The sequence below is a fragment of the Ambystoma mexicanum genome, chromosome 11 (assembly GCF_040938575.1).
Source record: "Ambystoma mexicanum isolate Mex_15411 chromosome 11, UKY_AmexF1_1, whole genome shotgun sequence".
Classification (NCBI taxonomy): Eukaryota; Metazoa; Chordata; class Amphibia; order Caudata; family Ambystomatidae; genus Ambystoma; species Ambystoma mexicanum.
This window is the reverse complement of record NC_090934.1, coordinates 649,979,726-649,998,502: the sequence shown is the minus strand read 5'-3', so window position 1 is coordinate 649,998,502 and position 18,777 is coordinate 649,979,726. Positions and strand designations below refer to the sequence as shown.

The 18,777-nt window shown below is 44.6% G+C and overlaps 1 protein-coding gene across 1 annotated transcript in view; it reads left to right on the top strand.

Annotated features, from left to right (window-relative positions):
* CCDC34 (coiled-coil domain containing 34) overlaps positions 1–18,777 on the top strand; it is a 563,579-nt gene that overhangs the window by 208,400 nt on the left and 336,402 nt on the right. Inside the window, exon 4 of the mRNA XM_069623507.1 lies at positions 10,272–10,379. Within this exon, the coding sequence (XP_069479608.1) occupies positions 10,272–10,379 (108 nt within the window). The remainder of the gene's footprint in view (positions 1–10,271; positions 10,380–18,777) is intronic.

The following is an 18,777-nucleotide window of genomic DNA, read 5'->3' as shown; positions in this document are numbered from 1 at the left end:
TCTTTATGGGTTATTGTAAGTCGGCTCTCCTCATTTCCCCTCCTGTGACACTTGACAGTACTGAGATGAGGAAGAAATCGCTGAGAGTAATGAACACTGTACCATTTCACCACTTTAGTACTGGGACAACGAAGATGCCTGCAAAGAGTTGTGAAGGTCAGGTTTGTCCCTTAAATCGTGGGCAGGCAAGCTTAATTAACAGGTTGCAGGTGAGCTTTCTCAAAGGGTTGCAGTTGTATGAAACAAGAGCGTGGGGAAAAGCATCAGGGAGGCTTGTGTGACCAGCAGGGAATCTTGTTTGGGGAGAGGTGAGCCACTGGAGGGAACTGTTGTGAACCGGTCCACTGTGTACAGCACGCTGAGATGCTGGGAACTGCAGAGAGAGGCTGTCTCATGACGCGTGGTGCGGGAACTGGGGCTCTGGAGTGGACTGATGGCAGAGAAAGGAGCCTTGTGGAAAGGCCATTACTTTCCCTTTGAACAGAAATGCTTGTTCCCCTGTGTAAATGAGCCGACACAGTAGTGTATGAGGGGCAGGAGTTGGACCTCTGACAGCAGAAGTATGTGTGCTCTGCGTTGCGGTGAAAGCCATCAATGAAGACTGGTGAGTTTTTGTCAGATGAGAAACCTGCTATAACTTGGTGCGCAAGTGCCTGAACATTTCCATTGTTGAAGTATACTTTGTATCGGAGTGGTTGCATGTCTCAGAGAGAGAGTGTTTTCGAAAGTTTCTGGTTAAGAACATTTCCATTGTTGATTGTGCACAAGAAGGAATTATTTGTATCGGAGCGGTCGCGTGTCTCAGGAAGACTGTTTTTACGAAAGTCTTTCAATGCTGTGCATTTTAAATAAAGTAAAACAAATGAATACTGAGGTAGTCAGTCAAAATCTCGAAAACAAAATATCGAATACAAAAAGACCGAAAAAAAAAATATCGAAAAAAAAAAATATCGAATTTTTTATTTATTTATTTATATATGTTTTTGGGGTCAGGTAAGTAAAAAAAGGGGTAAAATAAAAAAAAAATGAAAAAAAGGGGGGTTGGGGGGGAACCCCCCCATTTAAAAAAAAAACACATTGAAAAAAAAATTCGATATTTTATTTTTCGGCCTTTTGTATTCGAGATTTTGGTTTTCGAGATTTTTGAATTCGATATTATCACTATGAACCAAATACTGAGCAGGCTGAATGGAAATAGAACTGTAAGCAAAACGCATGCACATTGAATACCGAGCTGAATAAAACTTTACAAGTAAGCAAAGTCTCTACATGTTAAATTCCGAACTCAATGGAACTTTAAAATTAAGCAAAATAAAAGCACATTGAAGATAGAACTGAATAAAACTTTAAAATTAAGCAAGAGAAAGGCGTATTGAATACCGAACTGAATGAAAGCTTCAAACGGCATGAATGCATATTGAGAGCAGAATTAAAAGAAACTCTGAAGTTAAACATATTTAAAGAAAGGAAATAAAGCTTTATCAGCCAAGGAAATAAAGAGAACATCCAAGATGCCCACATGAAAACAGCTTGTGGGAAAGTGGCAAAAGTGCGACAGAGAGTCATAAGGAGGCAAGGCCATTGTGATGGTGATTTTAAAGCCTTGGGGAAGGGAACCCAGAGATTTGAGGAACTACAGTTGTCTTGAGGACGGAGCCTGAAGACCCTTATGTGTTTGAACTGTGTTGCTTTGAGAGCCTCAAGACCTTTCTTTTGTTTGAACTGTATGACTTGTAACTTGGGGAAGGGAGCACTGAGGATTGTTTAAAACTCTATCACCTTGAACCTAAGAATGGTAATTTTTATACTTTTTGTGGAACTGTTTTACACTAGGGGAAGGGAGCTGAAGGAAAGCTGCGAGCTGGATGAGGCTCAGAACTTTGTTTTGAACACTGTTTCTTTGGTTGCTGACATCCCTCCATATTATATAGATCTAGTTGTGGGGGCAAGTATAGGTTTTGGACACAGACAGACTTTTAAGTTGAACTCTTTAACTCAGACCTTGCTTGATTTCTTTTAGGTAGGGAAATCCCACCTTAAAAAGGGGTACAGACAGTTGCCCCTTGTTCTGGTGATTATTGCCATTAGCTCGGTATAGCTTATGGGTGCTTTCTCTTTTTAATATGACAAATGGCATACATGGAGAGTTAAACGTTTCTCATGTAAACATTTTCTTTTTACAAATATGTAAATGTAACTGGAGCATGTGGGGTTCCTTTTCCAGTCGTGGCCTTGGAGCAGCAAAGGATTTTGGTACTGCACCGCGGTAGGCACATTTTTAGTTTTAGTTTTGGCTATGAGGTGGCACTGAAAGCGCTTCCTCAAGCCAAAGCTTTTGTCATGGGAATTGAAGATAGGAGAAAGATTAAATGTTATGGCACAAAGCCTGTGGGTGTTTGGTTATTTCTCCAGCATTGGATCTTTCATGGATTCACATGCTTAGAACATTCCCCGTCGTCAGGCTGGGAATCCCCGGTACATTATATAGACCCTTTCCCGTAGGAAAACTTTTTCGACGCTTATGCGTCCTATCCACCTCGTTTTGCATCATGCGTGCCCACGCCGTCGGGGCGTCATGACACAAATACAGGCCCCGCCCCCGCGCTCCCTCAGATTTCAACCGTCTTTCAAAGTAGTGGGATCCTCGTGTTTTACTACTAGTGAAAACTAGGTTGTTTTGTCTGTTTCGCTTCGGCGAAGTTCAAATTCTAGGAGAATTATGTCTGGAAAAGCGTTATTTCGCCCGTGTGCAACCTGTGGCCTCAAAAAGGTTTATGAAGGAGATGGCCACATGGACTGTATCTACTGTCTCCACCCACACCACTCGGCAGATACATGTGAAATTTGTCAGGGTTTCTCCCAAAAAACCCTTAAGGACCGAAAAAGAAGGCTGGTCGACTGGCTTAATGACGGAGCAGGGGCCTACCCGGCTTCGGAAGTTGGCTCCACGGCCTCCAGGAGTAGGTCGGAACCTCCATCGAAGAAGGTACGGCCAGCTGAAATGCGCTCTGAGGACAAGCATAAGAGGAAACAGGATGGATCTTCCTCATCACATAAAAAGTCCTCCTCCTCCTCATCATCTAAGACGGAGAGGCTAGCGCTGTCAAAATCCTCCTCAGGGGACCGTCCCAGGTCTTCCATGAGTCGGGAAGCCTCAGCCGGGAAGTCGGCATCCAAATCGATGACGAAGTCTAAGGGCTCGACGACGACGACGACTTGCTCGTCGACCTCGGTGTCATTGACGATGCCTATTACCATCCAAGCAGCAGCGGTGGGGATTCCCCCGTTGACGGAGACTCAGTCCATGGCTTGGCTGCCCGAGGTCTATGACCCGATCCCCCCGGAGGTCTTACTGCAGCCAGACACGGCCGGCTCGGCGGAAGGAGAAGGTGATCTGGTTCTGCAGCCATCGGATTTAGGCTTACGGCCTTCCACGTCGACGGCGACGAGTGCGAATGGGGGTATGGTACCGATATCGTCCACGTTATTGACCCCCCAGACGGTTTTGTCTCTGGATGTGCTTAATACTCTTCAGAAGCTCCTGCAGCGGCTGGATACGCAGTTCCCTCAGCCCGGGACTTCATCGTCACTTTTGTCTGTACCTTCCGTCGACGAGCAAACTGGTACGGCTCGATCGACGACAAAACACCCGTCGGCTCCCCAGGCAGTAAAAGATCGTCCTCGAGCACAGGAGGAGGGTGAGTTGTCGGAGTCCGATTCTGTACTGGGGGACTCGGGGTCAGACATCTCCATGTCACCTTCGAGGGACCCAACATGGAATTCGGATGTAGAGTTAGAGTCTACGAGGAGCCAGTCACAGCCATCTCCCCCGGATGATGTGGGAGCCTTCCATGCAATGATGGGGAAAGCTTGTTCTGAATTCGGCTTGATTCCGGAGGAGCAAAAGAAAGACTGTTTCCTTTTTGACCATATGGGCCAAAGGAGAAAATCAGTATTTGCCATCCCAATCCTGGACCACGTGTGGCAAGAAGGTCTCAAGACGATGCGACATCCGTTCTCGGAGCCAGCCATAAAGGGTCGGATCGAGAAAAAGTTTAAAGCTCCGGAGTCCACTCCAAAATGTCTAACATCGCAGCCTCTGTCTGACTCGGTGGTGTCGGCGGCAGCGGCTAGGAAGGCCAGGGTCCAGCAAAAATGTTCAACGCCACCTGAAAGCGAAGCTAGGAGACAGGACGCCTTTGGAAAGAAGGTGCTCTCGGTCGGAGCGACGACAGTAAGAGCAGCCAATTCCTTAGCGATCGTGTCACGATATGATAGGGAAATGTGGCACAAACTAGCCCCTATCCTAGAACACCTGCCAGACGAACACCGGAAAGCAGCTATGTTACTGGTGCGGGACGGCGAAGAGGCCTCGAACCACGCTATCAATATCGCAGTTGACCTAGCAGAATCTGGGTTCAAACAAATCAACCATGGAGTAGTGCTTCGTCGGCAAGCGTGGCTCAAATGTACTACTTTCCGTCCTGAAGTACAGTACAAAGTCCTTGACATGCCATGCGAAGGGGAACACCTGTTTGGCGAAAAGGTTGATGAAGCGCTGAAAGGGATGAAAGAAGACACGGATACTGCTAGGTCCCTCGGCGCCCTTCAAACGGGTAGAAATTTTCGTTCTTTTCGCCCCTTCAGGGGTGCTTCTGGAAACTCCCGCTTTGGAGCTTCGAGGGACCGTGGATTCAACAGGCCCTCTTACTCTTCACAAGGGTTCAGACGAGCGTCCCAGTCGGCACGTAGAAGCAGGGATTATCAAGCCTCCAGACGGCGAGGCTCAGGTCCGTCGTCGACGAAGACCAAGCAAACCAGCAACCAATGACGGCCTTCGGAACGTCCTGGGGGGTCGAGTCTCTCATCACTTCGACCGATGGAAATGCATCACCACAGATCGATGGGTCCTAGACACGATTCGCATGGGTCATGCGCTGCAATTCAAAGACAAGCCTCCGCGTCTTCCTCCTTTATTCTCGACACAGCCCCACCTCCGAATCCTACGACAAGAGGCGGCGCTTATGTTGCAAAAAGGGGCGGTAGAGAGAGTTCCTGTAGCACAGGAAGGACAAGGAGTTTATTCCAGGTTCTTTGTTGTAAAAAAGCCAAACGGCAAATGGAGGCCCATTCTCGACCTGAGGGTACTCAACAAGTGGCTAAAGAGCCTAAAATTCAAAATGCTAAAGCTCCAAGAGGTTATCAGGTCGGTGCAACCCATGGATTATCTATCATCACTAGACCTTCAAGATGCTTATTTTCACATTCCAATACGCCCACGACACAGGAGATATTTAAGATTCGTCGTCGGGAGAAAGCATTTTCAGTTCAAGGTCCTCCCATTCGGGCTCAAGTCCTCCCCCAGGACGTTCACCAAGTGCTTGGCCCCTATAGGGGCCCATTTGAGGAAGGACGGTCATCATGTCTATCCATATCTAGACGACTGGCTGGTCAGAGGTTCATCCAAGGAACAAACACGAGACAGTCTACGAGCCACAATGTCCCTCTTACAGGAACTGGGCTTCGCAATAAACTTCAACAAGTCCTCCGTAGAGCCTTCGAGTACCTTGGTCTTCCTAGGAGCGGAGTTTCATACACACACAAGCCTGGTGAGACCATCCAGCGAAAGAATTCAAAAACTTCAAAACAAGGCGTCGGAATGGAGAGGCGGTACCAAGGTCTCGGTGCGAAAGTACATGTCCCTGCTAGGGACCATGTCGTCCTGCATTCCGCTAATAAACAACTGTCGCCTGTTTATGAGACCTTGCCAGGAATTTCTAGCGGACCGTTGGGCGCAGAGCCGAGGTCGCTGGTCCGACAAACTGGTCGTCGACGAACAACTAGTTCAAGCACTCGGCTGGTGGAGAGTGTCTACTCATCTAACGAAAGGGATGCCTCTACTGGAACCAGAGTTCCAAAAGACGGTGGTGACGGATGCATCGCTGAGCGGATGGGGAGCTCATCTGGATATGTTACAGGTACAAGGCCAGTGGTCCTTGCAGGAGTCCTCCCTGCATATCAACCTGCTAGAACTGAGAGCAGTGCAATGGGCTCTAAAATCTTTTCTTCCGCAACTAAGGGACTCGGTGGTGCGTGTCATGACGGACAACACCACTACGATGTTCTACTTGAGAAAACAAGGAGGGACACGTTCCAAGTCCCTATCGACGGAGGCACAGAAAATCTGGCATTGGGCCCTACAACACAACATGCAAATCTTAGCGTTCCACCTACCAGGCGTGAGAAACGTGGAAGCCGATGCCCTCAGCAGAGAAATGAACGAAGTTCACGAGTGGGTACTGAACGACCAACAACTACAACAAATATTCAAGAAATGGGGACATCCGTCCATAGACCTGTTTGCAACGAAGAACAACAAAAAATGCCATCAGTACGCCAGCAGATGGCCTCAGAAGGGCTCTCTGGGGGATGCGTTCTCCTTCCCATGGACGAACAAATTCATGTACGCATTCCCTCCATTTCCCCTGGTCCGGAGGACATTGCAATGGATCCTCAGGTACCCATGTCGTGTAATTCTGGTGGCCCCATACTGGGCCAGACAGGTGTGGTTTTCAGACCTGCTACACTTAGCGGCTGCGGAACCGATGAGATTCAAGAAGACCCCCGACCTTCTGTCTCGACAGGACGGTGTTGTTTGGCATCACGACCCGGACAGCCTCCAGTTGACGGCCTGGCTCCTGACTTCGCCGAATTTGGTCGGCTAACGATTCCGGAGGACTGTCGGCGTATCCTACAAGCGGCAAGAGCACCTTCCACAAACGCCTCATACGCGTACAAATGGAAACATTTCTGTCAATGGTGTGAGGATCAACCAGGCTTGGCCCCGCAATCGATTAAGCCAGAACAGCTCCTTCCATACTTGCTGCTCTTAGCCCAAAAGGGCCTGTCGGTATCTTCAATAAAAGTACACCTAGCAGCCATTTCCAGGTTTACTCGTCGACGGCACTCGGCACCTTTGTTCAGCGACCGCCTGATTAAGCACTTCCTTAAAGGCCTCTTTCGGATTTTCCCTCCAGAGAAGAAATTTCCGCCGGAGTGGAGCCTCAATCTAGTCTTAACATCTCTTATGAAGCCTCCTTTTGAGCCAATGTCATCATCGTCTCTAAAGTTTCTGTCGTGGAAATTGGCCTTCCTGGTGGCCATCACTTCAGCACGACGCATTTCAGAAGTTCAGGCTCTAATGATAGACCCACCATACTTACGATTTTTCAAGAACAAGGTAGTCCTAGCCACTAACCCGCAGTTTATACCAAAAGCTCCGTCGGTGTTCCATAAACACTCCTCTATTGTGTTGCCTACGTTTTTTCCGGAGCCATGCTCGGGAGCGGAGCGCATGCTACACACATTGGATGTTAAAAGGGCTCTTAAGTTTTATCTCCATCGTACGCAACCGTTCAGAGAAACGAGACAGCTGTTCGTGGCTTATGGTTTGGGTGCTAAAGGAAAAGCCATTTCAAAGCAAGGACTGTCAAGATGGGTGTCATCTACCATTTCGTACTGCCATTCTAGAGCAGGGAAACCTCTTCTACGACGGCCAAGAGCTCACTCAACTAGAGCAGCGGCATCGTCGACGGCACTGTGGGCCGGAGTCCCTCTGGGGGACATTTGCATGGCGGCTACCTGGGCGGCTACACACACCTTTACCCGCCATTACTGCCTGTCGCAGCAACATGCCGAAGATACCCGGATGGGACAGGCGGTGCTTTGACACCTATTCCAGTAAGGTAAGCCCCGGCTGAGGGGTTGCATCCTATGGAATTTATGACTGTATGTGGTTTGTTTTCCTGTGTTAACGATTACTGATGTATACATGATCATAGGGAACGGGCCTTGCGAACAAAGTATATGGGTTTGCATGCACGCCTCCTCTTTGGGGGTGGTACTGCTGTGTAATCTATTCTAAGCATGTGAATCCATGAAAGATCCAATGCTGGAGAAGGGAATAGTTTCTTACCTGTAACTCCATTTCTCCAGCATTGGTATCTTTCATGGATTCACATGCGCTCTCCTGCCTCCCCTGAACATGCAAACCGGTTCCCCCACTACTTTGGGGGCCGAAATCTGAGGGAGCGCGGGGGCGGGGCCTGTATTTGTGTCATGACGCCCCGACGGCGTGGGCACGCATGATGCAAAACGAGGTGGATAGGACGCATAAGCGTCGAAAAAGTTTTCCTACGGGAAAGGGTCTATATAATGTACCGGGGATTCCCAGCCTGACGACGGGGAATGTTCTAAGCATGTGAATCCATGAAAGATACCAATGCTGGAGAAATGGAGTTACAGGTAAGAAACTATTCCCTTACCTACCTATGCTAGTTCCTGTAACCATTCCCACCGACAACTTCCCCCTCCAAAAATACACCCACTGTTCTCTTTGTGTCTAGCTCTGTGCTTTCTGAGCATCTTTCTAAAAGGTATGCATTAACTGCAGCCATAAGCCAGCTAAATTATCTTGTGATGTAATAGGTTAGTCTTAACCAAATGGGCATTCGGCCACTTGATTTAGCAGAATGTGTTTCCAAAACATCTGTTTAGCTGAATTCTTGTTAAAAAAAACAGGCATTTTATAGGCATTAGATGAGCATTTGCCAAGTTCTGCAATAATATGCCGGGCACTAGCACCAATTTCCACCTGTTGCCATTTTAAGGGCCAGTAGTTACCCTTATGAAGTGCCTTGAAAATGCATATCCCATGCCGACACATAAACCAAAACTGTTGGTTTTGCCATTGCTTGTTTCAGAGGGGTTTACAGGATGATAGAGGGTGTGAGCGGGTGCTGAGGCAAATGGAAGGCAGCGGGTGGAGGCATCGGCACCCAGCTTTTATGCTTGCTTTTTCCTCTGTACATGAGGCTGCCATGTGCGATGCCCTCTCTCTTTGACATTGCTTGCGATGATTCACTATTCAAAGTAGGGTATAACATTTCAAGTTGCATGCTAGTAGCCGGGCATAAATGTTGATTGCCCCCTCCGTTCTCAGCATACATACAGTAAACCATTTGTAAAGTCCATTATCACTAGCCAATGGTTAGCGGCGAGTGAACATTTTGAGGTCTGATTTAAATCTTAGGATAAAACATCTAAAATAATATTTTCCCCGTAATCTCCTCCACTTGTTACTTAGCTTCCTTATTTCCTTTAAGTACTAAGATTTTGCTGTAACTATTGATATGCAGATACACATCCATACTTTAGATGGAATTGAGAAACCATTGCTCAGAAAAACATTTCCGTGACCTCTGGAAGCATGTGTGGATATTAGTCGCATTTGAGACTAGCATGCTTGGATGCAATCCCTCAACCCCTGTTTCTTACTTCCCTATATTTTTGTTCTTACCTGCTCTCAATTTGGAACTAGAACTCAGTGCTTCAGATACGAATTGGAGGTCAGATAGTTTCACTCCCTGTTTGGGGAGTAACCCATAGTACCAATTCCCGACTGGTGTATTTTTAGGCATATTAAAGTTTTCAATTTAAAAAATAAGCATGTTGCTTGTAATCCATACATCTTTTGTATTTAATTGAAGAAAAGACATCTCTATTTTGATCAGAAATGGCTTACAACACATTTGCAGGTGGCTGAGCTATTCCCCTTAGCGCGAAGATGCCAAAAAGTAGAAAGCCAGTTTTTGAGGGTGTGAACAAAGAAGAACATAGATTAAGGACAAAGAATTTAAAGAAACATATGACTTACTAAGTTACTATTAACTAAGGGTGGCAAGTGCTTCAAACTAAAAAGGCATAATGAAAAGATATAAAAAAATGACATTGTTATGTGGCAATCGAGGGATTCAGATGGGAAGGATACAGGAAAGATCGCAGGGGCTCCCACAGGTGAAATTTAAGCAGAGCTTTGAAGAGATCCAGTTGATTCCACAATCCAGCTTGGCATAAAGCAATTTATGGCTGACCTCTTCACTTCTCGTTTGGCAGTAGATTTTCTCCTTTAAATGTTCACAGCAGCACACACTTTACCGCTATTTTGTAAGTTTGGTTGTCAGCCAGCTGGCGCATTTGAACATGATGATATGCTTTTTGAATATCAAGATAATTCCTTTAAAAAGCAGGCAATGGCCAGGCTCGTTATCATAGAATTAGTAGCAATATAGCATTGCCTGTTGGCATTAAAAGGTTGGTATATTTGATTAAATCTAACATCTGAATGTTTTGTGTTGCTTTATCAGTAAAAATAGAGCATATTGTTTTAAATATGATAATATTTAACTAATAAGAGTTCTTGTCCTGATTAGGAGTTGGAACAAACCCGGGAATTTGATAAAATAAGGCAACATCAGGAATTACAGAAATTGGCTGCTGAAACACAACATAGGGAATGGGTTAGAAAAAAGAATGAGCAAGTAAGTCGTCCAATATATTTTCAAGTCTTTTTTTTTTTTAGCATGTTAATGATTTTTGTGCTCTTTTTGATTGATTTTGTTGTGCTCCTAATACTGACCGGCATGTTTGTGATTGCCTTGAATTGTGCAAAATGAAATGTATTATAATGGAAATTATATATTGTCTAGAAAGAGTAATGCCTCCAAATTAACCAGAATATGTATTTTAAATGCATTTGTACGCCAGTTTGAAGCACATGACATTCCGTTTTTCTCTAGTTAGAAGAGCGCCACTTGGGTCCAAGGGAATGAGACATTACACTGATAGACATCTTCTCTAGGACGTAGTCGCCTCCCCAGATTTCAAGGTAGTCTCTGACTTGTATTTGTCTTGATGCTGTGGTGCTTCATCACTGTGGATGGAGTCTCCCAGAAGATTGATGAACGAGAAGCAGCTGGTCTGGCCTGGTGAGAGAACTACAAGAATTGTTAGTCAAGAATATATATATAGGAGCGCCAAACAGCAATTCATAAGGCATTTAACTCTCAGATTAAGAAAGGCAAAGTAGATTATTTATGCTATAGTGCACTATAGGTGCATGATTCTCCCAGTTACCACCAGAAGAAAGGATGCATTTAGTCAAGGTTTGCTTTACTATCCCATTGGCTCTCTCTACAATGCCATTAGCTTGTGGGAAAAACGGGTTAGACAACTGCAGAGTACAGCCCCAGCTTGACAGGGCCTCTCTTAAGGCTTTACCTGAAAAGGTGGGACAATTGTGAACTTGGAGCAATTTTGGTGCTGTCACAGCTATTAAGGACAGCAAACCCTTTATGACCTCCGTACAATCGACCTTCTTCAGAAGAATTAGCCAAGTGAATCTTGGCCACAAGTCCACCACAACCAACAGATAATTCTACTTGTTGATAGGGGTCAGTGGATCTATGTGGTCCATGTACATGCATTCAAAAGGCACTATTGCCATGGTTAGTGTGCTTACTGGTGTTTACGGGAATTGTCCACTGTAAACATATGGGGTAATTAGCTATGTACTGTCCTAACTCTTCATTAAGCTCTAGCCACCAGTATCTATCCTGCTAGGGCCGTGTAGTACCTGAAATCCCAAAGTGGGTTGAGGCTACACTTGCATGTGCTTCAGAGATTAATTTTAGTCTATCCTGCTTGTTCGGTAGTACCCTGTCAACTGGGCCTCCTTTTGACCTAGGTATAGTGACCATCACTGTATTCTCATTTACTGTATAGTTGTAAAGTAGTGGGGAACCCTTCTGGGTTAGGACTGTATGCATCAAGACATGCTTTTATGTCCCTGTCTATGTATATGGCTGAGTGTGTTAATGTTGCCACCAAGTTCTGAACAGCCCGCTGTCTTGCAGACTGATCAGCAAGCACATTGCCTAGAATTGTACACATAATCTCTTTTGTGTGATTTTGTGTGCATAACCCAGATGAGATGTCTAGCCTTTTTGATGTCTCAAGTTTTTTGCCAAAGTTGTTTTGACAATATTAGCCTGCCTTTATAGAATTCCCTGAATGATTGGACTTGCCACCATTGAAGATCAACATTATAACCTCTTACTACATAGTATGAATCAGACACAATTGGAGTGGGCTTATGTGGATCAATTTGCTTTAGTGCAAGGAGAAGACCTTGTAACTCATCAACCTGAACTGATGCATCCCTCGAAATATGTTTTGGGTGTATCCTGGTGTTCAAACTCATTGTTATGGTTAAATCGCTCTTTTACAGCCGCACAAGCAGCAGCAAACTTTGTGTGTCCCTGTGAGGAATTCGACCAGCCGCACAGTGGGTGTGCGCTCGCCTGGACTTTTTTGAAATGTTCAATTAATCATGAAAATGTGTGGGGCTAATCCACACACATTTTCCTATGCTTGCAGCACGACAAACGCATAGACCCATGTACGCTGGGTGGACACAGCCTACAGGCACAGTCAGCACTGTCATATTTAGTTGGGAAATGACAGCAGGAGTACACGATGCATCTCCAGATGCAAAACCAAAATCTGGTAACTGCACTGCAAACAAGATAAGAGACCAACAGACACGGATAGGAGCAGTGCTTTAAGTGGGCCGGGGCCTGCCGGGGCCAGGCCCCGGCAGTCTCCAAAAAGTGGGGCTGAGCCGGGGCCCTGCCGGGGCCCCCCGGCCTCACCACGCCATGGCAGGACGCATTATCCCGCCGCGGCCGCAGCCGCGACGGGAGATGCGCCCGCCACTTTAACGTCAGGCAAGCTGACAGAAGTGCCAGCCAGGCACAGCGTTGCTGTGACTGGCTGGCACTTCCGTCAGTCACTGTAACTTTCTCTGATGACCCCTCATCTGAGGGGCCATCAGAGGAAGCTAGAGTCCCTTAGTTTTCCCTCGCTTTCCCTCGCCAGGTCACTGACCCTCAGCGAACCCACGGGCTCTGTGATCTAATCTGTGATCTCGATCACTGAGCCCGAGGCGCCTTTCTGCTTTGGCAAGGTTTTATAAAAGATGCCTTCAACTGTGTACGTTTAAGCCATCTTTTATAAACGTAGACATATTTCTATGTTTATAACAGACGGCTTGAATCGTACACAATTCAAGGCATCTTTTATATAGCTTTGTCGACGGACAAAGCCACCTTGGGTTTTGTCCGTCCTCAACGCTTTATAAAAGATGGCTACGTTTCAAGCCGCCTTTTATAAACATAGACATATGTTACAAATGTCTGTTTTTAAAAGGCAGCTTGAAAAGTACACAAACCATAGTAAGGTAAGCACACAAATGTGCGTAACTTACTATGGTTTGTGCACTTACAAGCCACCTTGTATAAACATAGAAATATGTAACATTGCTATGTATATAAAAGAAGGCTTTAAAAATCACAAACCATAGTAGTACGCAAACAAATATTTAAATGCTCAAATACATTTATATATTTGTTTGCGCACCTTACTATGATTTGCGCACTTTTAGGCCACGCCCGCAATGGAAGCCACGCCCCCAAACGAGGGCCCCCCCTCAATTTTTTACCCCACTTATAGCACTGGATAGGAGTATAAACAATACAAGTTTATTTGCTTCAAACGGACTCAAGTTCTACCCAGCAATAACTGTGCAGATGTGAGCCATTTACAGAAAGGAAATGACATCCTTTCATGCGCTCCAGTTTACATGAGTTCTGCTGCGAGTGGGATGTCATAGATGACAGTTTAGAGCTCCATGCTATGTATATGGTTTTCTGTGAAACATACATGCATACAATTCTGTGAGTGATTCCATGCTCTGTACGTGCTAACTTTCTGACCTTGCAAGACAACAGACTGTTTCTACTGAAAGGAAAACATTTCTACCAACATTATCTTTTGTTTTTATAACTGGGGGTTTCTTGTACAGCAGCATGTTCTTACTGTTTGTTTAGGGTAAACCCTTTCCTGGTACAAACAGAACAGACGACAACATTTTGATCGCACTTGTGCAAGCCAAGGCTGTAATAACAATTGTTGGCAGGGGCCACAGCATTGGTTCTTTAAGATAGGCTTAGCCTACACCAATCACCGTGGCTCATTTGACGTTAAAAGAGGGCCGAGCCCTTCTCTTTGCAGCTCTGAAGACTTTGCAAGGAGTAGCAAGAAGAACTCCTCATTGGACGCTGGCTGAAGGTACAGTCTGTATTACAACTTCTGTCTCAGTGAAGGACGGCCAGGATTTCAAAAGAGGGAAGCAAGATCCCTCCCAAAACATCTCTGAGGGAACAAAAAGAGATCCAGAACTCAGAGGCCCCTTCAACAGTTCCAGAATCAGTACCCAGCCGGCACATTGCGTGCCTTACTAGGCTATGCAGCAAGCTTCCTAGATAGGAAGTACCAGAAGGTCTCCAAACCTACAACAAAGAACAATGTAGCTGTCTGCAACATACTGCTCCGCTTTGGGCCGTCCGCCTTAAAGGACGACACAAGCCCATTGAAGAAGCTGGGAGAAGTGCCTCGACGAGCATCTACTGACGTCCACCTTAAAGGACATTTTTTCAAGCCTGTCGAGTTCCTCGAGCTGCAACCAACTGCATTGCCAAGCCGCAGTTGCTTAAAGACATCTGAGAGACGTCTTGGCCAGTGCTTCAGAACCGCTGACCAGCATGGAGACAACGACCCCGAGCCGCTGTGTAGCCGCCCCCTGTAGCCGCTCGTCCATCCTCGCTCGCCAAACCGTCTTGCTGCATGATACCCGCAACTGACACTCATCTTGAACTCAGTCACAGAAGCACCCATAAGACGACTCGACCCTGTCGAGCATCAAGAGCACCTACAGCACAAAGTATCTTGTGGTTCTGTCCCCCTGGTTCTTCTCAGAAGACCCCTAGAGACATTTTAAGACCCAGTGCTCCCCTTGTGCTGAAGCCAAGAAACCATAAACTGTTGTGGTTTTAACCATACCAACTACCATCCTGTCAGTATCCAGAGGGCAATACAAACAAAGTTAGTCTACAACACACTCCTGGTTATGATATTGTTCTTGTGTTGTCTGTCTAATAAGTTATGAGAATTACAATAATTTGTAAAAGAAACTTGAGGTGCAGGGGAGAAAACGCAGTCCTGGCCATGAACTGTGCAAACATACAATACCAAAGAGTATGTTCCCATAGAAGTGGGAACTCCCTCACCTGCACACTATCAAAGGCTAAAAGACAGCCAAAACTTTATTGTATATTTCTTAAGTGAATATCATATAGAAATTTCCAAATTGTCTTAATGATGTAAGTAATTAGAGAAACATGTTTCAAATAAAGAATGTTCACAACATTCTTTTTTCTTCAGTTTCTGGTTTAATGAGAAACCCTTCATCACAGGTACTTTACTGTGAATATTACTGCAATTCTAAAAAGGAACGCAAGTGAGAATACTTCTCCTATTATATACATTTAAAATATCAAATCACTTTAAGCTTGATAAGTCAACTTTTTTTCTTTTATTTATAAGGCGACTTATCAAGCTTAAAGTGATTTGATATATTTAATGTATAATAGGAGAAGTATTCTCACTGGCATTCCATTTTTTATTGCAGTAATCTTCACAGTAAAGTACCCCCGATGAAGAGTATTATATCTCGAAATGTGTTGGGCTTCTCAGAAATATCCAATAATGTTTAGGCTGTTCTTTACTCTTTGATAGTGTGCGGGGGACGGAAGTTCCCACATCTATGGAAACTTATCCAGAATGCATCCTTTTCCTTCTTTGAAATTGTCCTCTGCATTCCATTTACAGGGTGGGATGTATTTCGTAATAATAATAGGTTATTTGTAACATGCTTAATAACCAGAGGCTTCTAAGCGCGGACCCGGGATCGAACCTGTGTTGCTCCACGTCGTCTTACTTCCAAGACTAGAACGTTGAGCCTGAGCTTCTCCCGGGACCCATAGTGTTGGACTTTCTGTTGTGATTAATAAAGTAGATATTTTTATACAACCTTGACTGGACACTCCTTTTATCATTTTTGTTGTGTTGCAGCTAGCCAGCGATCCACGACCTTTCGGAGATGAGCCTTTACGTTCTATCCGGGTTACCAAAATTGGAGTTTTATAATTTTCCTGCATTGCCAATGTGTTCAGATCCCTTCTTGGGCATACTAGAGGTGTGCGGCTGATTAAAGGTTTACAAACCGATCTTAATCCCTGGACCACTGGTGCCCCGAAGTTGATCCGTCACACTCCCAGCTGCTGGAACAGCACTTCCATAATAGTATAGTATATTTGCAAACTTTCCAAGTGGGAGGTCTGGTACTATTGCATCTGCTTCTGGTTGTAGAGACCATTCCAGTTCATAGGTTTGTAGCTGCTCTGTTTTATAGTGATATTGTATGTTTTGTGGTGCCTGCGCTGCAGCCCACTGAATCCATCTAAAGTGTAGTGCCTTTTCATTCACAGTACTTGAGCGTGTAGCTGCCACTAACTGCACTGTGTGTTTATGTGCATCATTTTGTTTGGAGCTAATGTGCTTTCCTTCTGTACGATTTGTACAACGGCCAGAATCTTTTCTTCTGGAACAAATTTCAGCTCTGGAATTGTATAGACATGTGAATGGTATTCAATGGGTTTTGTCTCTCCATGGTCACATACCACATATGTATATGCTTTCGGACCAGGAAATAGTGCCACTTGTAAGTCCTTGTCTGTGTTCCTGTCCTGAAGAGGACTACTTTGAGTCGTCTGTTGGTAGACATGGTGCAGGATGCGTGTGTGCTCTGCTTTCCAGTCTGTTGGACAAAGTTGAGCTTCAATAAGTCATATAGTGGTTTTATTAATGCTGCATCGTCTGCCACATATGATCTCCCAAAATTTAAAAGGCTAAGTTTGGCCTGCAACTCCTTGGGTGTATGTGGGCTTTGCAAGTGTGCACATTTCTCTAGGAATTGTGGAGTAAGTCAATTTCCCTCATCGAATAATAAACTCCGGAAATATAATTTCTCCAAGCTATTTTAGACTTCTTAAAGTTAAAAATGTAGCCTTTAGATACTAGTGTCCTAATGATTGCAAAGAAATATGCCTCTTTGGCTAAAAATAAAAATATGTCTCTGCAATACACAAACTTCTAACAAACCAGCTTCTACACCCGTTATCCTCCCTTATAAACCCCTAGACAAGTTTAGTCGAAGAGGTTCAAAAATCTGTTGTACCTGTCGTTTCTCAATCTCTCCCTTCTGCAAATAATGTCACGGGAAGTGTTGATACTTTACATGCACAACATCCAACAACAGAAATAAATTATTACTTTTGTACTATTGAAGATAAACGTACGTAGACAGAGAAATCGATTACTCTCTATGTCCTGACTCAGATCTTTGTACAAACATTCTGATTTACAATCTATGAACTTGAGGGGACGACCTTGTGGTCCTGGCAATATCCTTCGAGAGTCCACACAAGATGAATTTCATTCATTTAAGTCTGAAACAAATGCTCGCCTCTTAACTGAAACCAAAAAGCCAAAACATAGCAACTGCGACTCCTCCACTCATTATAGTTTGATCTTGCATTGGTGAGGGGATGATTTTCCGATTTATGATCTCAACAGAATTTCCATGCTTAATATCATGGAGGATGTCCCTATGATGCAGGATTTAATCTCCAGAGATTTTTCACAAATTGAATTCATACATCATTATGACACCTCTGTTGTGAGATTATGGATGTCCTCTGGTATTGTTAGAAATATCATTTGACAGGCACGTGAGGAGTTTTATAATCTGGGCTTTCTCTTCATCAATCGAATGTTGCAATTGAACATCTTCCGAAATTGACCCAGACTTCTGCTGGTATGCAAAATAAGCCTTGGTATACAACTCCTGAAGATTTCCTTCGCACAAACCTCTACTACTAACTTGTGAACACTATCTCTACCTCATCTCATCTCTTATAAAGAGGCTAATTAACAACCAGTTACAGGAAAGAGCACCTCACTCAGTCTGTGGTCTTGGAACACTAGAGGTCACAAACACTTGACTACAACTGCATCCAATCCTTTGGATGCTTATGACCTAATACTTCGACAAGAAGTATCGATATCCTCTCACCTATTTGGGACAATCATACTATCTCCCTACTTCCTACATGAGTTTTAACAAGAGGACGACCAATGGCTGGATTAATGATGGCTGTTAAGAGCTCTTCAGGCCTCAGCATACAACCTTGGGCATCCCCAAATGTATATTTACAACTTGTCAAAATTAATTGAATTCTCTTTCTATTGCATGCATAAATGCATATTTTAATCACGCCGCTATCAGTTCCTGGAAGACCTGGAGCTTTTGCTTGATCTCATCTCCAATGACTCATCAATTGATCACACGATTATTGCAGGAGATTTGAATATCAAATGTCTCCCTACAAAGGGATCGAAATCCCTAAAAGTGGCCAAACACTGGATGCTTTTGATGGAAGAGAGAGATCTATTAATGTTAAATGGTTCTAGCAGGGAGGACTCTCCACCTAATCCTGCGTGGCAAAGAGGACTGTAAGTGACCATAACATTTTGGAACTAGTATGGTTCGGTCCTGTTTCAGAATGAATACAGCCAGCTATTATAGTCACCAATTAGCAATTTCAACTAGAGGTAACCGCTTAAGATGGTCTTCTGATAAGCTTCATAACTTGATGTTGAACATTTCTTATTCTGCTAATACACTCCATCCAGAATTTATTTTCTCTGAAGGTGTATACGTAGCTGCTTTACACATTTCCAAAACAAACAACCTTCATGCGATGAAACCACCTGTAATACATTTGCATAACTTTGACAAACAGCTTCAGACAAGGAAATCTACTGCGAGAGCTGATATACGCACTCTCAAGACTTTACCAATTGATCTTCGATTGCGTGAAACTTCTAAACTTGAGACCAGATATACAAATTGGGTGA